The sequence below is a fragment of the Montipora capricornis genome, chromosome 11 (assembly GCF_036669925.1).
Source record: "Montipora capricornis isolate CH-2021 chromosome 11, ASM3666992v2, whole genome shotgun sequence".
NCBI classification, from domain to species: Eukaryota; Metazoa; Cnidaria; class Anthozoa; order Scleractinia; family Acroporidae; genus Montipora; species Montipora capricornis.
Window position 1 is genome coordinate 8202252 of NC_090893.1, and position 21327 is coordinate 8223578.

A 21327-nucleotide genomic window follows, 5' to 3' on the forward strand; every position below is an offset into this window, starting at 1 on the left:
GTGTCAATGGGAAGTGAAAGTCGATCCCGTCTATTGCTGAGAGTGTTCTCGCTTTTAAACATATTTACTGGAAATTAAAGACACCCATGTTATCAGTGATGCTTTTCATTGCGCAGCCATTGCAGAAAATGATGCCACTCAAGCAACATTCACAGACTTTGTGGCGTCGAAGTCGCTTCCATTTGCAATCTGTTGAAATTTTGCAGAGCGTTATGTTGTTTGTGTTAATATTATGATTGGAATTGCTCTCTAGACTGTCGATAGATTCCTCAAAGGAGACCTACAGAATCGAATGCTCCGGACACAATGTATTTAAGCCCTACACCGACTGACTTAACCGAGTCCGACTGAAAAACGTGCGGAATTATGTAACACCAGCGCGACACGCATTTCTTTTTGAGATTCCTTTCCACTTCATCAATAGCCTATTAGTCTACGACCTTGAGGATCGCGACGTATTGAAGTAGCGAAAACCGCACAGCTCATGAGCAGTTGCGGTTTTAGATATATTTAGGAGGCTTCAATTTCACCATAGAATATACTTTCATGGTCCCACTTTTTTTGTGTTAGTTAAATGTTAACTGGTTTATTTTCAGACACAAAATACTTCAAAAGGTCTATGTGCTCAAGGATGAAAACGACTTTGTTTTTTGAGTCCTGTAAACAGATAACCTATTTTTGGCCTTGTCACCGCAAGCATGGCATTTACACGAGGCTGTAATATGAAATATTCTCTAATAGCAGAGGTCTCTCACGGGTACAAATAATTTGTCGCCGTAAGAGACCACTGCTAGCAGGGAATATAAAATATTGTGTCGTTGCATCATACATTTTCGAGAACGTTTAATTGAGTCCTTGAAATTCAGGAAAAAGGGTTCCTTTTCCGGGCTGTACAAAATAATAGTCCTTTCGTGATGACCACAGACAATTTAAGGCTCCTAGCTTTGGTTCAACAATGAACATACCTGCTTGAATAATAATAATAATAATAATAATAACTACCTGTTTAATGCAGTTGCATGTTAAATAAGTAAATAATAACAATAATAATATTTTTTTAAAATAATAACTATTTTAATACTCGTAAGAAAAACCTATATACATAATAATAATGATGATGATAATAATGATGATGATGATGATGAGGATGATGACAGAAGTACTAGTACTCCGCCCACTTTCGATATTTTACGCTTAAAGTCAATTTGTCTTTCTCATGTTAGAAATGAAATGTGTCAGTGACACCCGGTGTGTAATAAATTGAATTTTATTGGTGATGTTGATGTCTGTTTTCGAAATGCACAGACCAAAGGTGCTTACAAAAGACCAAGATACCATCTGTTTTGTTACATACAAGAAAAATTTGACACCAAATCTTAAGGCTTTTTTCTGTTTCTTTCCTGTGTAGGAAACCTGTCGTGGTCACTGAGCATATCATTCCGGCTACTAGTTTTAGCTCCACGAGGAACATCAAGGAAAAAGCCGATGTCACCAGCAAAGATTTGCCAAGAGAACTATCTTCGCCTGCGTAGCAAGCGTTTCCGTGAGGCACAGAAGAGTAATATGCGAAGCGGGTTTTTTTCGATGTTTTGACCGAGCAAAAATGAAGAGAGGTCTGTGAAACCCAACGGAAACGCTTCCCGCGCAGGCTTAACCAACATGGTCTTTCCATTTTCTAAAAATCTTTGTTGAACAAGGCAGCTTTCACGAATAATGGACAGTAGTTGGGTCTAGTATCTAGTTGTTCAGGCATCATGACTTTATCAAGCAGTATCAAAAAAGTAATGCTGACGTTTATGATGATGATCACTGATGCGTTCAACTGTACATGACTACTCTAGATTATTTATATAGTTTTCAAGAGCTTTATTATTGCAGTAAATTCCCATCATAATTATGGTTTATCTTAAAGGGGGAGACAAGTACAGGATTCGCTCTGACGAAGGGCTAACGCTCGAAACGTCAGCTTTTAGAATTCTATACGGTAGGCAATTTACATTATCAACTCCGTTGATAAAACCAAATTTTTGTATACTACTTCCCCACCGACGCAGCACCACAGTTTCTTTAGAAACTACCCCCTTCATTCATTTGTTTAGCTGGAAAACGACAAGTTTCCATTAATTACTCACAATTCTGTTGTTATACGTTAATTCTCCAGTTCTCTTCTTGGTCCTTTGGAATCTTCATAGAGTTACGTTTATCCAGGGAATTGTTATGTCTTATATCAACCTTGTATATATATCCTGAATTCCCCAGAGGGAAGGAGGGGGGGGGGGAGGGGGGGGGGGGGGGCACAAGTCCGTTGGAAAACAACGATGCGGATGGTGCTACCGTGGAGAATTTTATGGCATGGCCTTCCTTGTGAAACATTTTCCACATTTCTATCAGGAAAAATCTCATATTACTACAGCTAAATACGAATTAGCACACATGTATATTTGCTCGCGGGCTGTGATATACCATATTTTGTTGACATTAACCGGATAAAGTTCACCATCTCTTGAACGACAGGGAAACTTTGGTGTGGTAAACTCTGCAAATACAATCTGAAAACACGATCCGCGAGCGGCAGTGCGCCTTCGGGACTAAATTAGGCAGGAGATATGTGCAACTCAGAGAGACGACAATCACTGGTTTGGGAAAATGGCTCCAGTTGCCGCCGAGAATGGGGCTCACGCCGGCTTTGTGTAGAGAAGCCCAAATTCAAGAGTAGAGGGACAACTCACAATAAATCAACACTTGGAGAGGAAGGGTGAAATCTTGCTGCAGTTCAGATGCCCACAGAGAAGCGAAATGGGAGTTACTATCCCAACAGTGACCAACCATCACAGCAATGAGAACTGATGTCACTTCGAGATCGGGGAGGCGCTGCTGTACTACTTGCCTCTTTGTTACAACTGACGAGACCATAGTCTTCAGGTTAATTTACTCCTCTCCAACAACCACTAACAAGCAACCAGTCCTAACACGACAACGGGTACCACGCCTGACTATCAATCACTTTCAAATGGCACATCAGGTGCAGGGATGGGGCAGTGGTGACAGCACTCGCCACCCACTAATGTTAGGGCCAGGGTTCGATTCCCAGACTCGGCGTCATATGTGGGTTGACTTGCTGGTTCTCTACTCTGCACCAGGAGGTGTTAGGATACTCCGGTTTTCCCCTTCCTCAAAAACCAACATTTGATTTGATTTGCGTTAATTTGTTGATTTCAGTTTACTGTTTCCCCTATTAGTGCTCCAGCGCTAGACGACTTGACACTTAAATAAAGTTCCTTTCCTTTAGCTGGCCTTTGCATCTGTCTGAAACTGCATCAATCGCTCGATACTTCCCCGGCATCGCGTGGCGAACATTCGGGATGAGGAGTGTGTCTCGAGTGTAAATGTTCGCTGCTTCTCTTCCTTGATACTGGCGTAAATCCGAAGCGCGGATGATGACATGAATCGAGCAGTAATAAGTTGTATTTAGACCAATACAAACGAACACTAACTAATTTCTACGGCGTTTTTAAACAAAACTTGTGACGCCCGCGTTACGTATTTTCTTTTGCCTTCCTTTTACTTTCAAGGTCAAGTTGCTATTGGGGGTTTTCACCCGACGTAACGGCGGCCATGTTGTAATGCAATGCGGTGGCAATGCTAAGTAATACAATTTTTTTTGTTTTTATGCTAATCATCCTCACTAGCCTCGTTAGCACGAACCAATTCAAAAGAATTTTTGCTCCAAAGTGAGGAGGATTAGCACATAGACAAAAGAATAATTTACTGGCCGCCGTTTATGAATACGGTCTATAAACGTTCATATTAAAGTATACAGCACATTTTACATCAAAACAGAATTTTTGTGTATAAATAATCCGTCTTATTGTTCCAAACTAAAAGCTTGTTGTTTTCGCCGCTAAAAACACAATGAAGGCAAAATAAATCAGAGCAGAGGAAAGTGTTCCATTTATCAACTGACACGCGAGAACATTCTTATAATATGTTGAAACTTAAAAGTCAGGAAAAAAAACAAATTTTGAACTTTATTCAAGTACTTCTCTAGCCTGGTCAAAGTCCAACTTCACAGTAACTCCAGTATACTAGCAGAGATTCTCGTTTGACGTCTTTACCCCTACGATAATTACCGAAATAATTGCTCCTAATGTTGACTTTAAGAAGCTAACCAAAGCTAACCATTTGACAATAACAGTTTGCGATTATAATTTTCATTTTCCCATGGATGGGCGGGGCAACACTTGGTTTGCACCCTTCAGTTTCCAAGATAGGTATGTCCTCGGAAATTTCAAATAAAAAAATTGTCTCTTCCTTCTTAGCATAACATTCATGATATGGCATTTAGGAGATTGCGAATTTTGCTTTGCTCCCAGAATACAGTCAGATTGGTATCACCTGGAACTTTCGCTTGCAGACACAAAAGCAAGAGAAAGAGTAGGCGCGTGTTTGAGGTGGAGAACACCGAAAGTCGATAAACAACATGAGTTTTAAGGGACAGCTTCTTAAGCTTTTCCTGATTTACTGTGTTGGCACTCAAATCGGAATGTTGTTGAGGAGGAATCGAAATTTGTTTTTGTCCCTGATAATCCATCGCTGGGCGGTCAGGATTAGCAATAGAACAATCACTGAAGGAATTTTGTCTTTTTTGTCTCTAAAAGGCAAATGTAAGATAGGATTCACTATGCCTCCAATGTAGCAACATTGTTGCTCTCCGACGATGGCTGCGTGGGTTGTTTGTTCAAGCTGTTTTAAATTTCGGCCCATCATTGTCAATCCGATGAAATGTTAAACGCGATAATATGTCAGTCATACATTGAAACGTCTCGAATAGGCATTTTCAGAGTTCTTATTCCTTCCCATATAATATCAGAAACTAGAAACGTGCGGGACAATGAAAAGTCACTGTAATGAAACTCGTTCCATTAATCTGCTGCAAAGCAGACTTCATTACTCTGCGTGACATTGTCTTGGATCTGGAGGTCATTAGTCATACACGAGACCGTGATAAAAAGACTTCTGTCCAAAAAGTCACTCTATTTTTAGATCAACAGCATGCCTTCCATTGCAATTGCGTGTTCTGTTGAATTTGTTCAGTATCATTTCATCGCCGCCATGAACAACTTTTCGACCATTCCGTGGTCTCTAGATCTCTCCATTATTTTCATAGAGACGGTAATCCCATAGCCGCAGAAAATAAAACTGTGACTGAGAGGATTGTAAAACTCATATTTCGCATTCGAAAGATCTCAGTTTCACAAGTGCCTCTTTTTGCAAACAAAAACTTTCTTGTTTAATTTCCCCGTAAGAAAAAAAAGTGAAACGTTGCTAAGATTATTTTACAGGTGATGGCAAGACCTCTGTTGACCTTTTAAAATTCATCCTTTTAACTCGATGGTTTAGTGAGTTTCATGTGAAAGTAAAGAAGGCAAATGTTTACTAAAATAAAAGTTCTTTCGAAACAAAAGCCACAACCTTAGGTCTTTGAATAACCAGGTTTGAATGTGACCATTCAAATAAAAGCTACTGAGCAGTACTTTCCTGTGGTGCTGTTTGTTATGCTGTACGAGGTGGTTCTATCTCTTGACTCTGTGGGTGTAATCCTAAAGTGTGACCATTCAAATGAAAGCTACTGAGCAGTACTTTCCTGTGGTGCTGCTTGTTATGCTGTACGAGGTGGTTCTATCTCTTGACTCTGTGGGTGTAATCCTAAAGTGTAACCATTCAAATGAAAGCTACTGAGCAGTACTTTCCTGTGGTGCGGCTTGTTATGCTGTACGAGGTGGTTCTATCTCTTGACTCTGTGGGTGTAATCCTAAAGTGTGACCATTCAAATGAAAGCTACTGAGCAGTACTTTCCTGTGGTGCTGTTTATCATGCTGTGCAAGGTAATTCTTTCTTTTGCGTGTGCGAGTGCAAATCATAAAATATTGGGTACTGAGCAGTACTTTTCAGTGGTGCAGATTTTTAAGCTCTAAAATTGGTTCATACCTTTGGGGGGTAGTGGGTGTAATCATGCTGATCTCGTTATGTTTTAAAAAATCTGTGGCTGGTATCCGAAAATGTGATTATTTTGCGACTGACAATTACCGCACTTTTTGAACTGACATCAGTTTTGAAAATGAACTCCAAAAAAAGTTACCCCAAAAAATCAAGCTAACACGAGCGAGAGTAAGACAGAAACAGAGGTTTGAGAACGCCGGCCTCGTTCCACCTATGTGCTACCCTGCGAGCAGTTGGTTTCTCCTATGCTTCCCGAGAGCCGAGAAACCACTGCAAGCAACCGTTTGATTTTCCATCGAGCATGTGCGAAATACCTCACACCCCACGTGATGCATTTGACGTCACTTCTTTTTTCGCGGGACAAATATAGAATTACTAAACAGCAGGCTCACCCAAACGCAGCAGTTACGTAGCTGAACGCAGGCGCAAGCGCTAAAACAAGATTAATACCTTGTTTTACAGGTTCAAATTTAATTTATTCGTCCATGGCGCTGGACGGCGGCTCACTCGCTCGAAGAAACTAACGGTTGCTCGCAGTGGTTTTTCTGTCGGGAAGCCAACTGCTCGCATGGTACCTATGTGCTCAAGATTTCATATTCCCAGACTCGGCTTCATTTGTAAGTATTGAATGTGCTAGTTGTCTGCTAGCTCCCTTCCCGTAATTTTTTTCCGAGTACTCAGGTTCTTCCATCATGAAATACCAACAAATGATTCGACTTTTAGTTTCCTCAATAAGAGGAGCACATGTGTTCAGCTCTGCTAGCATGAGACTTAAGTTAATAAAGTGATTTTTTTAACTAGTGGAAGAAGAGAATTACTCAGTTGCCGGAATTAACATCAGTATGTTTTCAACCAACCCCTAGGAACACCAATAACAATAGAGAAATGTACGACTTCTGGTGGACGTACAAAAGAAGCTAATAAAGATCTTTTGTTTTCGTCCACCAGTATGGCGGCGTGACGTCACGTGAAAACCTCCAAAAAGCGGAGAAACCATTTTATTTCTTCTGGGCTAACATTTCGCCAGCGAGTTAATCAACCAGATAAAGCAAGAAGAACTTGACACCTCGCATTGAAAATGAATATTCAGAGCTATCACTCGGTCATAGGTTCGAGTCTCAATCGAGTCTTGAATTTTTGAAGGGTTCCACTGCAACGTCTTTGAATGCTTTGACATAAAAAAAAAAACAACTTTCCTCATGAAAGGCTCTTCTTTGGTCACCTAAGCTGAATGTATACACTTTCTTCCTTTCTTGCTAGTGACAAACAGATACTGTTTCTTTTTAAGCAACAATTCAATCTTTGACAGCAAGTGACAAGGGAGTGTGATACACTATGCTCTTTGTCAGTTTGAAATATGAGACCAGCCATAAGTAAATTGTCACTTCAAATAATAGAAACTAAGGAGCCTGTTGATTAAGTACACAAAGTGCGGCTAAAGTTTGCAATATCTTTTGGGTGACCAGCCGTTATTCCCCTCTTGGTTAAGCGGACTGTTGGGAAATGTAGTAAAGAGCTCTTGCAGTTTCCGTTTTCGATTCGGTAAAGTCTCACATGGAAACTGTCATATGCGCAGAGCATTAACGATTATGGGAAGAGACTCCTGATACCACTCAGCGCTTTAAAGCTTAAATTTCACAGGTGCAGGCCCCGTTGTTTCCTTTGAGTTTTTTCTGAACCAGTCGCGAGAGCCGTTGTAAGAAATTGACAGTGAGGTGGAAAGGACTGCAAACGCTACTCGGAACGAGTCAATCAACCCTATGTCAGTCTTGGTCAGGTCGTAAGAATCAGACAGGCCTGAACCCAGGGTGATCTTAGAGGAATGAAATTGGAAACAATTTCATGACTCAAAAGTAAATCATATCTCCTTTTGATAAAGTTATTTGAGTGATTTGAGGAGAGGTGTGTATTCCATAAAATGAGGAAGAGGGGAATAAATACGATTGCATTGGTGTTCCTGTAAAGTGAGCCCATAAGATATTTTTAGTATGCTGAATTCTCTGAATTCTCGCCAATAAGAGGGAAGCTATCCAAAACCTGTTAACCAATATCAAAAATACCATAATGCTCTTTGCTTGTGCCTCAAGCATTTTGCATAAGCATTGCTTTATTTTCTTTTGGGACTTTTAATGGTCCCAAGAGAAACTGGAAACAATGCTTATGCAAAAATTTTACAGGGACAAACAAAAAATATTATGGTATTCTGATATTGGCTAATTACTTTTTTCCCTTGGTCGGGTAGGCAGTGTGGCCGGTCTGTCTCCCCTGGGTTGGGATGCTGTTATGGACGAAAGTATCATAATTTGAAAAAGCAATGTTTATAAGCTTTTCCAATTTCCTCCAAAAATTGGTATTAACTCTTGTTTTTTTCGTTTTAAATTACATTCAAACTTTTTTCTGCAAACGTTTTCTCCGACCACCCTCAAAAAGTGTTTGAATTTAGCCTGAAAGTTAGCCTTGAGCTCATCTTTTGGCTGCGATAATAATAATGATAATAATCATAATAATAATAAAATAATAATAATAATAAAATAATAATAATAAGGGAGAAGGGAGGAAAGGGAGAAGAACTGAAGAGCCATTCGAGAAGAGAAGGATTAAGGGGAATATCGAAACTTGGCGAAAAGACCTGAGCAAGATTGAGGAAGTCCGAAGAGGAAACATGAGACTGAAACAAAGAGAGAGGGAAAGGTTGAAAAGAAAATATCACGTTGAGGAAAGAGGCACTTTGTATGTCTCAGGTATGTTGAAACAAGATCAAGGCAGGTGGAGTTAAGATCAAAAGATACGACGACAGATGTCAGCAGTTCAAACAGAACCACCTGTTAACCAATCAGAAGCTGTTCTACACAACACTAAATGGAAAGGAACGAGGAGAAACGGTGTTACCTGATCACACAGAAGCAACCTCCTTCTGGAGCAACATCTGGTCAGACGAAGTCGGTCACAATGAGGGAGCATCTTGGCTAGAGGATATAGAGGTGGAGCTCAGTACAACAGAGGTGCAAGAAGATATCAGCATCACTGTGGAGGATATTAGAAATGGAGTGAGCAAGATTGCAAACTGGAAGGCAGCCGGCCCCGATCTTGTTCAGGGGTTCTGGTTTAAGAAACCGACAAGATTGCAAGAATGCTTGCAAAACTGTATATGTCAAGGAAATTTACCAGAGAGAGTATTATAAGCGCCACGACAAGGTAGCCCTGCGGGTACACTTATGGTATGACCATCAACCCTTGCCAACCGCAGAAAATGGAGAAGTGAGGATTTCCTGGGACATGACTATCTACACAGACAAAGTGCTGAAACATAATCGACCAGATATTACTCTAGTGCATAAAGACACACAGAAATGGACACTTATTGACATAGCTGTGCCAGCGGACCAGAACATCACCAGAACTGAAGAGGAGAAGGTTGAAAAGTACCAAGAACTAGCATTGGAAATCAGAAGGATTCATGGAGCCTCGAAAGTCACAATAATACCTATCGTGATTGGTGCTCTTGTAAGCATGTGAAAAGGTGGAAAGATCTGGTTTGGCAAGCTAATGTACCTGACTTCCTTGGAAGTGTACAATTATCGGCCATCCTTGGAACTGCTCACCTGTTACGGAAAGTTTGGTTTTATCAGATAAAACCAAATTTTTGTATACTACTTCCTCACCGACGCAGCCCCACAGTTTCTTTAGAAACTATCCCCTTCATTCATTTGTGAAGGAAAGTGTTGTGTCTCTAAGCTACGGGGAGTGGCTGAGAGACAACAAACATTACCCAGTGGAACAACTGGAGAGAATCGAATCGAATGATAATGATAATCGGAATAAGAAATGTACTCTCATTGATGTGGCTATACCTTCTGATAAAAATACCTCCACCAAGGTTTCCGAAAAGCTTTCCAAGAATGTGGCAGATGAAAATAGAAAAAATCCCAGTGGTTGTAGGTGCGTTCGGCAGAAAAGCTTATGAGAGAAATTCCAGGAAACATTAACCTCTGGGAAACTTAAAAGACACCATTGATGAGAACAGTACACATTCTACGGAAGGTCCTATCTATCAAGTTACAAAACTCCCAAGTGCTCCAGGTCCAAGGTTTGGAGTAGGCCCCTGAAGAAGAAACACAGTCTCATGAACTGATAGGCTGACGCTTGTTCAAGGTCTGAAGTTCGTAATGGGCCGCTATTTTTTTCATTCTGTCCTCCTCTCATCGAGTGCATTTTTTTTTGACTGTCCTCAGGCCTCCATTATTCTTGCTATATCCAAGATGTCGGCCATTAGTTCTTACCAAAACAAAAATACCCCTGCTTTGCAGGCTAATGAACTGAACACTTATGATGATGATGATGATGATGATGATGATGATGATGATGATGATGATGATGATAATAATAATATCTTTATTTGAGTGCCAACTGTACTTAGCACGGGGGTCGCTACCTTAGGACACTGTAAGGACACTGTGTAGAGATCAAATCGACTCATATCAAATCGTAAGTTGGTTTTTGAGGAGAGGGGAAAACCGGAGAAAAACCCGGAGTAGTACCCGGAGAAAAAGTTCTTGGAGACGAATAGAGAACTAACAAACTCTTAAACCACATGTGGAGGTCGAATCCGGGCCACATTCATGATTCATGGCTGCGCCATCCTTAATTCACCATAAGAATTTAAGAGCATTAAAATCTAACAGATCGGCCTGGAAATAAGCCATGAATGTTGAATAGCACTGCATAATTTATTATCTCTATTACTTTGAGCAAGATATACGGGACAATCTTTGATCAATATTGCTTAAGAATTTACAAATGTTTAGGCTCATAATGGCCTTTTGCCTCCAGAAACTGAATTTCTCCGTTATTGATTGCATAATATCTTACTGTTTTTTTTTTAAAGGTTAAAGGCTTAAAATTGCAAGGATAACTAAGAGTTATCGTCTATCGCACGATGTCTTGTTCGAGCAAATTCGTCGTATACAAATGATATAAAATATAAATTATAGCATCAACGGAAACTCGGGATTTCGAGAGTCGAGACGCAGTTGGCAGCGAAGACCTTTAAGTTTGTGTCGTCTGCGTCTTCAATTTTTTTCTTTGGTAATCGCGTATTTGCCTAAATATAGTTGTAAATGGGCAAATATGCAATTACCAAAAAAAAAAAATTAAAGACGCAGAATAGCTCCACTTGAGGAAAAATGTTTAATGCTTCCGTCCAGTTAACCCAATGAAAAATGATATTCTTGCAAAATTTTGCCGGAAAAAGAATCCCTAATCTTCTGGAGATGAAGTCAGCACTTTTGATAAATACGAAAAATGCTAAAGTTAAACTTTATTAAAACTATATGTCATGCACAAAGCTTCAGTGACAATTGCTTGTAATTCTCATATAATTTTTTATCTTATTTATTCGTTGTTGTCGTTAGTGTTTATTAAATTTATTTCATTGTTATTGTTAATATTATTATTTGACTGCTGTCCTATTTACCGTAGAGCATTACGCGAAAAGTATGCAGAAAATATGTCTGAACTGCAGGCCACTTCTGTCAAGTTCTCATTGACTGTTGGCCGAAAAGATGCGATTGGACAATGGTGGTCATTCACCGGAAACTCCTGTCCACCCTTTGCTCAATGTAGGGTTCGTTTTCAGAACAGTGTCAGTAACGATATTTGAATTTTGATCCAATTCATTCAGTAAGTCCAATGAAACTTTCTCTTTATTTATAATAATCTGAAAGCAAACGATGCTCAGACAATATCATTGAATGAATTTGAACAAAAAGTGAAGAGTACAGATTGGTCGTACATGATCCCTTGCAATCACTTCCGGACGCACCGGAAGTGACATGAGAGAAAGCGGAAGCAAGTTTATGAAAGGATCCATCGTGTGATTCGCTCGATCAACATTTATTCGCGCCATTAATAGTTCAGGAAAATAAATTCGACTAGGACTTATTGGATGTAATGTCTTTGCTCGACCACCCGACCGATAAATCATTTATTTCCTTCCTGAAATACTAGCTTAATGTCTTTTTTTAAATTAAACCACGGGTGGTTTTCAATGAAAGCAATAGAAACAGCTGATACACGCTACCATTTTTGGCTAAATTCCCAACAGTGCACTTAGCACGATGTTCTATCAATGCGGATGTCCTTTTATCCCAATTTATTCCATGATTTTTAGATAAATATGTGAAATCCTACCAAATTTAGAATGATTCCTTGGATGTTAAGGCTCTGTACGCTGTATCGCGTGGCGCGTGTGAGAACACGAACTTTGCTTGACTTTATAGACTGATCTTGACTATTTTTGAGCGAGCGCAGAGAAGCCAAACTGCTCCGTTCTAAATTGCAATTCAGTTCCTCTCAGTATTCTTACTGACCGATTAGCCTAGGTATATGAGTGGATGTTGCATGTTTTCAATTTTGCAATCTTGTTTTTGAGTTCAATAAGATCAGGCAAAAGCGCTTAATATGTAACCTGATTTTGTACATGAAATGAAGATGAAATGAAGATTCCCGGTTGGTGGGATGCAAGTAGAATCAAAGGTATCCTGTGGGGTGGTAAGCTCGTGGAGTAAGTAAGATACTGCGTCAGGGAGGTGATATAGCGAATTATCAAGCCTATACAGTGGTTACAAATGCAGTGTAAGCCAACCTTCCATATAGCTACACATTAGGACGAGTTCTTCTCCCGTCTGCAAATGACAGGAATGAGTCATAACTGGGATTACATGTAAAAAGATTGCGGCGTCCTTCCTAAACCCAGATTTGCCCAGAACGGTAACAGATCAATTGAAATTTACTGTTTTGTTTTCAAGGTTACCCTGGCTCGGTACAATCCAAGTAATGTGTGTCATGCGCCAAATGAAGGCGATGCTCAAATGCCGCTCAAATGGTCACACTTCTGTGCCTTAGGTTTACAACCACAGACTCAAAAGATAGAACCACATCGTGCAGCATAAACAACGCCACAGGAAACTAATGCTCAGTAGCTTTTATTTGAATGGTCACCATGATCTCAGGATTACAGCCACAGACTCAAAAGTAAGAACCACCTTGTACAGCATAAACAGCACCACATCAGGGCAGGAAAGTACTGCCTAATAACTTTCATTTAAATGGTCACAGCTTAGGATGACACTTACAAATTCAAAAGTTAGAACCACCATGATACAGAGCATAAAAGGTCATTCATAAACAGCAACGTGGGAAAGTCCTCAAGAAGTCCAGTTTCAACGCGAAAGTGGTCTGGGTTTTTCCTTGGCTATGACGGTAATTTAGTCCACTTATGATATCAAGCTTTACTTTCAATCACTTTCAAAAAGCACGATAAACGCTGGTGCGGAAATTATAAGCGAAGATGAGTATTTCATGACTGAGGTAAGCGAGGTTTACAGTGCCGCAATCCAAACATCAAAATCTCTCTGAGTCATTCTGAGCCGATATCCTGACTTTACTTCGTCTTTGTTAATGATCGTCACAAGTGTTTATCAGACCTTGATTTCCGAGTATTTTATGGCGCGATTCAAATTCGGTTGTTTGTCACATTAAACCTTCCGATTACATCGGCAACATTGCATTTTCAAACAAGTCAATACAGAGGACCGAAGGATGCGTCCTTGCACTTCGTGACATGGGCATTCGTATTCGGCATTAGTTAATTCTTCGATTGAACCATAAAAATGATAACTAGTGGAAATGTAGAGTAGCTTGGCTCTCCATTCAATTTTTGGTGCTCATCAAGCGAACCTAAAGTACCCGATATCCTACCTTCTAGCAAATATGACTGGCTTGACTCAATATCTTGAGAAGAATAACGGTGTTATCAGACCACGGAAGCGAAAACGACCATAAGTCGACAGGAAGAGTTTGGTTTGTCCTGAAACTTTGCACGTACTTCTTTATCAGACAGACCTCTGTCAGTAGTCGACAATGCTAGCGAGGAAAGAAAAATCTCCTTCTTAGGTAGTCTTTTTCCATTGCTCAATCCCAAGTAAAAAAACACGCTTCCCAATGGTCAGTCCTTGGTTTCGTGTTACTTTAATCAAAACTGCCGAGAGCCTTTCCGAAATTATCTGCCATGCTATTGTAGTTACACTCCACGGTCAACCCTTTCATCTCGGCTCAATTGCCTTGGGTAGACCATGATTTGAACGATTGTACCATACATCAATCATTACTTAAAAGTTTCCTTGCCAATACAATTCACTCAGTTCCTAGCGCAATACAGTTTATTATATATAATCATTTCAGTTCTCAGTCTTGGGCAACCGATTTCATTAATAAAGTCAGAGGCTTTTCAGTGATATCAAAGGACCTTCTGCTTTCCAAAACGCTTCTCTCTACGTACTCAATTAAAATGACAAATACCCTTTTGTCAACAACATTACAATATGCCGAGTATTAAGGGACATGAAACAGACCATGGATTTACTTGTAGTCACTGCAAAACTGTAGCAAGGATTGGATAACAATTATCGTATGAATATGGGGCCACGTTGACCTCAACATCTCGAAAGGAAATGCAATTTCCACAAGGTCGGATATTGGGCATCAATCGGCGCGAGAACGTTAACCTCACAGTCTTAAAGCCACGAGGTATCTAAGATTACAAGCCTCAAAACCTTCGTGGATTATTTCATGAGGATATTTCTCGCTCGAGTCCAAAAGAAAAGATCAAACAATTTCAGTAGTTTGTTTTCTGTTCATCGACTCCTTGTTATCTTTGTAATGGAAGGGTAAATTTTTATACAGATGTTTCCGCGATGAGAGGAAAAAGTGATACCCACGGTTCTAAAATACCTCACACGATTGAGAAATACCTTAAGCCCAAAAAAACAGTACACCATATTGACCTTTTCAAAAACCAAATAAAGGAGCTTGTGTTAATCTCGGTTGACGAGAATTCAATTTAAATCGATCAGTAGCCGGCAATGAGGAGTTTATCAATGAACTCAGAGCTGGATTAAGGGTTAAAATATTTGTATCGTAAGCCAATGGCACGTTACAGGAATCGTTGGCGATCAAATGGTCTGATAAGCTAGATTTTGATTGTTTAAAATAGCCGAAATCCTTCACGATTTCAAAATCTACGATTATCTGCATTTAAAATTCTGAGAAGATCACACCATTTTGTTGGAAAAGCGCGATTTGTTTGTGCCTGCGGGCCGTGCTAAATTCAGAAATCGCTCAGCGCTTGAAACTTTACCCGACACATAGCTGCTTTTCCTAACAGAACGGTGCTTTTTCTCGTGATAACTGGTCGCTTATCTGATTTCGCATTACCTCTGTCTGTTCTTGTGACAAGTCGGGTCTGCCTGCCGTTGATTTGACGTTAAATTTGATTCGTAGCATGGAGAACGCTGCGTAAAAAGCACCCGCTATGGCGCAGGAGTGTCGTGACAAGTTATAGGGTGCGAATGAAATTAGGAACTGGCTGTTTTCTCACCGACTAATCGACGCTATCAAATTTAAAATGCGCGTTCCTTGAGGTCCATTTATTGAGAATGTCACTCCTCAAGTGTGGGGCTCTCGCACTTTCAAGGTCACTTTGAAAATAGATACTATAGCGCTGCAAAATGTTTAGCCTCTTTTGTTTTCGAAGGAAAACATTTCAGAAGATGTAACACTATTCGAATCCCAACGCTTACATGATTTCGTGAAGTTTCGATAATGTTAATTCTTTTGTTATTTGTTATGGTCGTGTCGGTTTTGTCGACTGCAAGAGAACCATATGTTATTATTTTTAGCAATCCTTTGATCAACAAGTTCTTTCGAAGAAAATTGAGACTCGCGATTCAAAATTTTGCGAAAAAAGGTGACTGTAACTCGAGGCCCTAGAACAAACCGGAACCAAGTCGCAGGGCGAATATGTCCAGTTAATCTTGTTGATGTTGTGAGAGAATTTCCTGAACGTGAAAACGTCGCTTGTCAAGTTTCAACACAGTTAAGATAAAAAAAGAAAAAAAGGCTTAAGTCCTTATGACCTGAGATCCTTAAATGACAGTCAGTAATTGGGAAAGTGCTCTACACAACTGAAAGGCGAGACTAAAATGCCTGATTTCGTGCTCCATGCTCCTTGGAGAATCATGGAGCTTGGGTTAACGTATTCTGCGTAACAAACCATAAGGATATGGAAAGTCGTGGGGGTTTTGATGGGGAGAAGGTGGGGGGGGGGGGGGAGGGGAGGGGTTCTTGCTGAATGTTTTCCCGGCTCTCCCAAAACATTTCATTTGTTGGGCAATTTCTATCACCCTTATATGGCTTACTCTATACCGTCAGGATTGGGCTTATCTCGTGGAGGAGATTTGCCCCTGGTTTATCCACAACAGTATAGAAAAGAGAAAGAAAGAGGCATACTTTATGTCTATCATTGAGTGGACCGTAAAGAGCCCATATATTGTCAAAGATGCCTGACACGAAGTACAAAGATTACACCCCTTGTGACTAGAGTGGGGACACTGTCCGATTAAAATGACCGCAGGGATTTAAACTTACCCCCTGAAAGGAACTAAATCTCGTCGTAGGTCGATCGTTTTAAACCTCAATAAGAGACCATTTTTCTCGATAACAAACTGATTAGCAGCTACCACGAACTGGTACATGGTAAAATGTCATAAGAACCGTTACCTTTAAATACTTCTACGAATAAATTAATTGAATCGGTTTACGCTCTGATGTAATTACGCCCGTGCTTGGCTTTTATTAGAACTTGAATTTTTAACAGATAATTGTGTTTCTTAGTTCCGCCAGTATCCGACTCTTTTGTCTTGTTTAGTTGGCTCTTCCCCCAAAGAACGGTTTTTCGTACAGGTTACTGACGTAAATAGTTACTTCGTCAATCTCAAAAGATATCTTGACAGCTGAAAACTTTGCTTGTTAGAACACCTCAAGGGAGACCAAACAAAGTGATTGCATCAAGAATAGATGACAAGCATCCTTGTCATTTTTATAGGGATTTCGAACCCACCCTGATCTTTGAGTATCCGATGGAAATGTTAACTATCGTTTAGAGACTGTCTCATCGATAGTAAAGTGATAAGGCGGTAATGTTTGGCCTTGGCTGAATGTTCTCCCTACCAAATTTTCGAACTCGGTACTGAATTCAGAGTTAATTTTAAAACAAACAATGAATAAACAAAAGACAGCTGAACCTACGTGCACATGCACGCTCCCGGCCTCAAAAATATAATTGGATTGGGTAAGCGATCCAACTTTACAACACAGTATTCTACTGAAAACAACAAACGTGTTCTGTTGCTTGTCCTTCAATCCGATCTTCCGGCAAAAATACTGAGTCATGCCTTTCCTTTTCGGATCATTAAGGAAAAAAATAGTTCAAGTTTTATGTTCAAGAGGATTTAGTTCGTTGTCTTCCTAACACAGTCTAACCTATGATTCAAGGTGGTTCGTGGAAATTTGACGTACATTTACGCTGCAACCGAGTGTCGCAGAGACACTGAATCAAAACGAGCCACTCGGGCCGATCACAGTCGGCGCAGACAATAGCATCAACCTATCAGAACTCGAAACGTCGCATTGCATTTACGCACAGTGCGGAAGAACACCAAACTCGACCTCATGACGTGTCAAAAGAACCATGCAAAATATTCTTCATAGCTCTGGAAGGCAAAGCAGAGGAGGCATGGAACACTCTTTAGACTTGTGTTGTGCACCATAGCGACAACAAAACACTAAAATATCCGGTCTTTACAAATATAATTAAGACGTCCGCATTTGATCACTGGACGATCGCTGTAAAAATGCGACAACATATTCTGCATCGATATCGTTCAGAGTTGAAAGCAGAATCTCGGGACGCGGTTTAATTTCCTGCCGCATCTAGTGAACGCCTGTTCTCTGCATGATAGGCTCATTTGATCGTCTTCATTCTACGCCCGGTAGTGACTGCAGTAAAAAAAAAACACTGAACAATGAAAGTGAAGATTCTAAATCGGTCATGCGCAAGACTCCCGAAATCTAAATAGATTTTCTATTCGTGCACCTATTGATTATCTGTCCTTCCGGGGCTAAGGTTGCTTTTGCAGTAGAGACTCAGTTTGTTTCGTTGGAGACTCCCGTTTTGTTTAAGAGCCATTTTTTGAAGGCCAGAAGGGCCCGATCAAGTCTTATCGTTGCGTTAAACGTATTCCTCAGTTTAGCCTCATTTACACTAGCAAGCTTGACAACCCCAGTTGTCAAGGGAAAACCTGCCGACTGTACACACTTGCAAGTTTTCCTTGACAACTTTTTCCTAAACAAGTTTTCCTTGATAGTGTAAATGGAAAATATGACAAGTTTTCCTTGACAAGTAATTTACACTAGCAATCATCGTCCTTGGCAAGTTTTTCCTTGACAAGTGACCTTGTTCAAAAACTAGTTCTTGAACAAGGACACTTGTCAAGGAAAATCTTGTCATATTTTTTCCATTTACACTGCCAAGGAAAACTTGTCGATGAAAACTTGGCCAGCTTTTGATGAAGGATAACAGTATATCGGAACATTTGGGACACTATAACTTCTAAAAATTCATTGTTATTCGTATGCATTATTATCTATATTGGTACTGAGTTGTAAACCAGATTAACGACGTTCTATAGAAAAAGGAATGATCCAAAACTGGTACACAGTACACCACAGCATTAAGTTTTGCCTAGAACAATTAACCAATCCCAAGGTGGGAGCAAGAACAACTTTAATTAAAATTTATTCCTCCCAACTCAAATACGTTTTCCAATTGGAGAGGACGTGTCAAAACTCACTAAATCCCTAGGGCGAACAAAACTCACTAACTCCCTAGGGAAACAACGACTTAACTTTCGACTCGCACGTTATCAGGTCGTGCACCTTTGAAACAGCGGCAAATCCCGTGTAAAAATCCCTGTATTGTTCTATTTTAAGTTGGGAGGCTTCGCCTCGGGGAACATTGAGGATCTCGGGGAAACAAAACTCACTGTTTCCCTTGGGGCCAGTCATTAAGCGGTGCTTATTGTCATAAATGCGATTTTCTATTTGTGACCTTGGTTGTTGCACTTGTTTAGAACAAACTTACCTCAACATTTTCAGGAAACCGTTCTCTGGAAAATCGCATAGCCAGAGGAAATTGTCTCTGTTCTTCCCAAAACGAACACACAGAAGCGATTCCGCCCGTCTCCTCAGTAGCCTACTCTCTTTGATCTAAGTTATACCTAAAAAAACAGGATGTTCTAAGAAGTTTGACTATGACTGGTGCGTGGAATATGCGGGGCTTTAAAATGCGCCCATGGCTAATAATAACTGGATTACAAGCAGAATATTTTTGCCTTACTTATAATGCCACCATGACATCCTATTATTGCTTAAAAATAACACCGAATTTCAGTGGTATTAAAGTGGCGGCGACCGGTTAAGGATCCGGGAAAATCGGCCTTGTAGCTACAGAAAAAACAGGTCATTAATTTGAATTTAAAGGCTGAATAATTATTTTCTAAGTCGAAAAACTATGTTGATCAAAGAAGACATACTTCTTTTGACTGGATTCTGAATTAAAAGACATGCAACTACTTACTACATTGAAAATTCATGACATGTTGACTAACTCGAGGATGTTTCCTGTTTAGTTCTTAGAAACGTTTTCTTTTTTTTGCATTTTCTATAATCTAATTTTTAACGAGCGTAAAAGTAGCCTACTAAAAGAAGACTAGATAGCTATGATGAAATTTGTTGTTGTTTTTTTTAACAGCACTAATTTCTTTTGCTTGCCATTTCCCTTCCTTGGGTCTCAGAAGAGAATAGAGACTGTGGAATCCAAAAAGGACTTTTTGTTTCTCAAACTTTTTGACGTTCACAGTAATTATTCACACCCTAGCAACAGGTTCATTACACTGTTGGTCAGTGTCCTCCTTATTGAAAAAAAAGGCGATTCACGAACACACCCTAAAAGCCAACAGGGGTATTCGTTAACCTAATGAACTTCCATTAAGCATCGACTCCAGGCAAAGGAGCCAACGAATCCAAGCGCTCAAGTTGTCGGCCTGGAGTCTGAGAACTTTGACCTTATCAAAGCAGTTGATACCATACCCCACACACGGCGCTGCACAACATTTTCTTAAGCTCACTAAACTCTGATACGGCCTATAAGAAAACAAGTAAAAGCTATTAGCTGCACAAAATTCACAAGGATAACCCTATTTACCGGCAAGCATCCAATTACTTGGAATCACGAAAGGAAGTAACCTATAATGTTATGGCGGATCATAAAGTCGCTTAGTATCAACCAACAGCTTAAAGGCAGTATAAAAAGAGAGAGAGAGAGAGAGAGAGAGAGAGAGAGAGAGAGAGAGAGAGAGAGAGAGAGAGAGAGAGAGAGAGAGAGAGAGAGAGAGAGAGAGAGAGAGAGAGAAAAAGGCTCGGATTGAACGGTGAATGAATATAATAGATAACACATGATTAATTTCTTCATCAGGGTTTCCTTGTAAAACCCTGCATGATTAACTGTTGGCTTTATATATTATATTCCTTCACCGTTCAATCAGTCCTGCTCTTTTTTATTTTTACTAATATCTATATTGACGATTACATCCTTCAGCAGGATCCAGTGCCTCTGTTTTGTTGCGCTCATCCTTGCTTACAGTTATATTTTGGGTGTATCCCTTTCTACTAATCATCATAATGATTACTTATATTTGTCTAGTGCGGCTGATTATAGTCTCGAATACGCACAATCTCATGTTCCTGAAAAAGCTGGTTATCAGTGTTCAAGATAAAGGTTACCAGGTTTTCATTGAAGAGGCTGCTTAATTCCAAAACTGGCATGCCTTAGAAGTTTAAGAAAATAAGTTCTTTTTTAAAGAAAATAATAAAAGCTTTCTGATGTGGAGATCCTGCTCGTTTTGGAAAACATGATCGTATGCAACATTTCTTTGTGGTTGAGGCTTCGTCTATGAATTCGTCCAAAGTCAGACACTTGAAAGTGTTAAACGGGGAATTAGCACACTTAATTCCTTCATTTTCCCCAATCTTCTGCCCTTTTGTCCTTGTTGTTTTCCGGGCACAAAATCTTTGGAATCCGTGAAATTCCGCCAAAACCTTTTAGCTCACAATTTTATGGAAATTCAAGTGTCTAAAACTTTCCAATAATTGGTGTGTGGCTCTAAATAGTTGGCATGACAGGCAAAAAGGGCCACAAAAAGTGCTTAACTAAAGCATAACCTCCGCGAAGAAAAGTATGACAGGTCATCGGAGCCTAGAGTAAGCTGATACACTGAGACTTCAAAACTTGTGTCTAAATTCATTAATAATTCCTAAAAATAACGGCCAACACAAATGTATAGTATTCTTGCAACGTGAATACACCTGAAA

General features: G+C 39.9%; 1 protein-coding gene and 1 long non-coding RNA gene across 3 annotated transcripts in view; one reads left to right on the plus strand and one right to left on the minus strand.

Annotated features, from left to right (window-relative positions):
- The window catches only part of LOC138022773 (uncharacterized), a 36769-nt gene extending 32826 nt beyond the window's left edge, over window positions 1-3943 (plus strand). Inside the window, exons 4-5 of one of the 2 annotated variants that reach the window (XR_011126634.1) lie at window positions 1409-1984; window positions 2515-3943. This is a non-coding gene — a long non-coding RNA (uncharacterized lncRNA). Of the gene's footprint in view, window positions 1-1408; window positions 2148-2514 lie in introns of those variants that run through there. The other variant, XR_011126633.1, reaches the window with a different exon arrangement.
- Window positions 1-15418, minus strand: part of LOC138022772 (protein patched homolog 1-like) — a 54803-nt gene extending 39385 nt beyond the window's left edge. The window contains exon 1 of the mRNA XM_068869719.1: window positions 15274-15418. Coding sequence (XP_068725820.1) covers window positions 15274-15342 — 69 coding nt within the window. The 5' untranslated portion in view covers window positions 15343-15418. The remainder of the gene's footprint in view (window positions 1-15273) is intronic.
- Between the last annotated feature and the right edge of the window lie 5909 nt (window positions 15419-21327).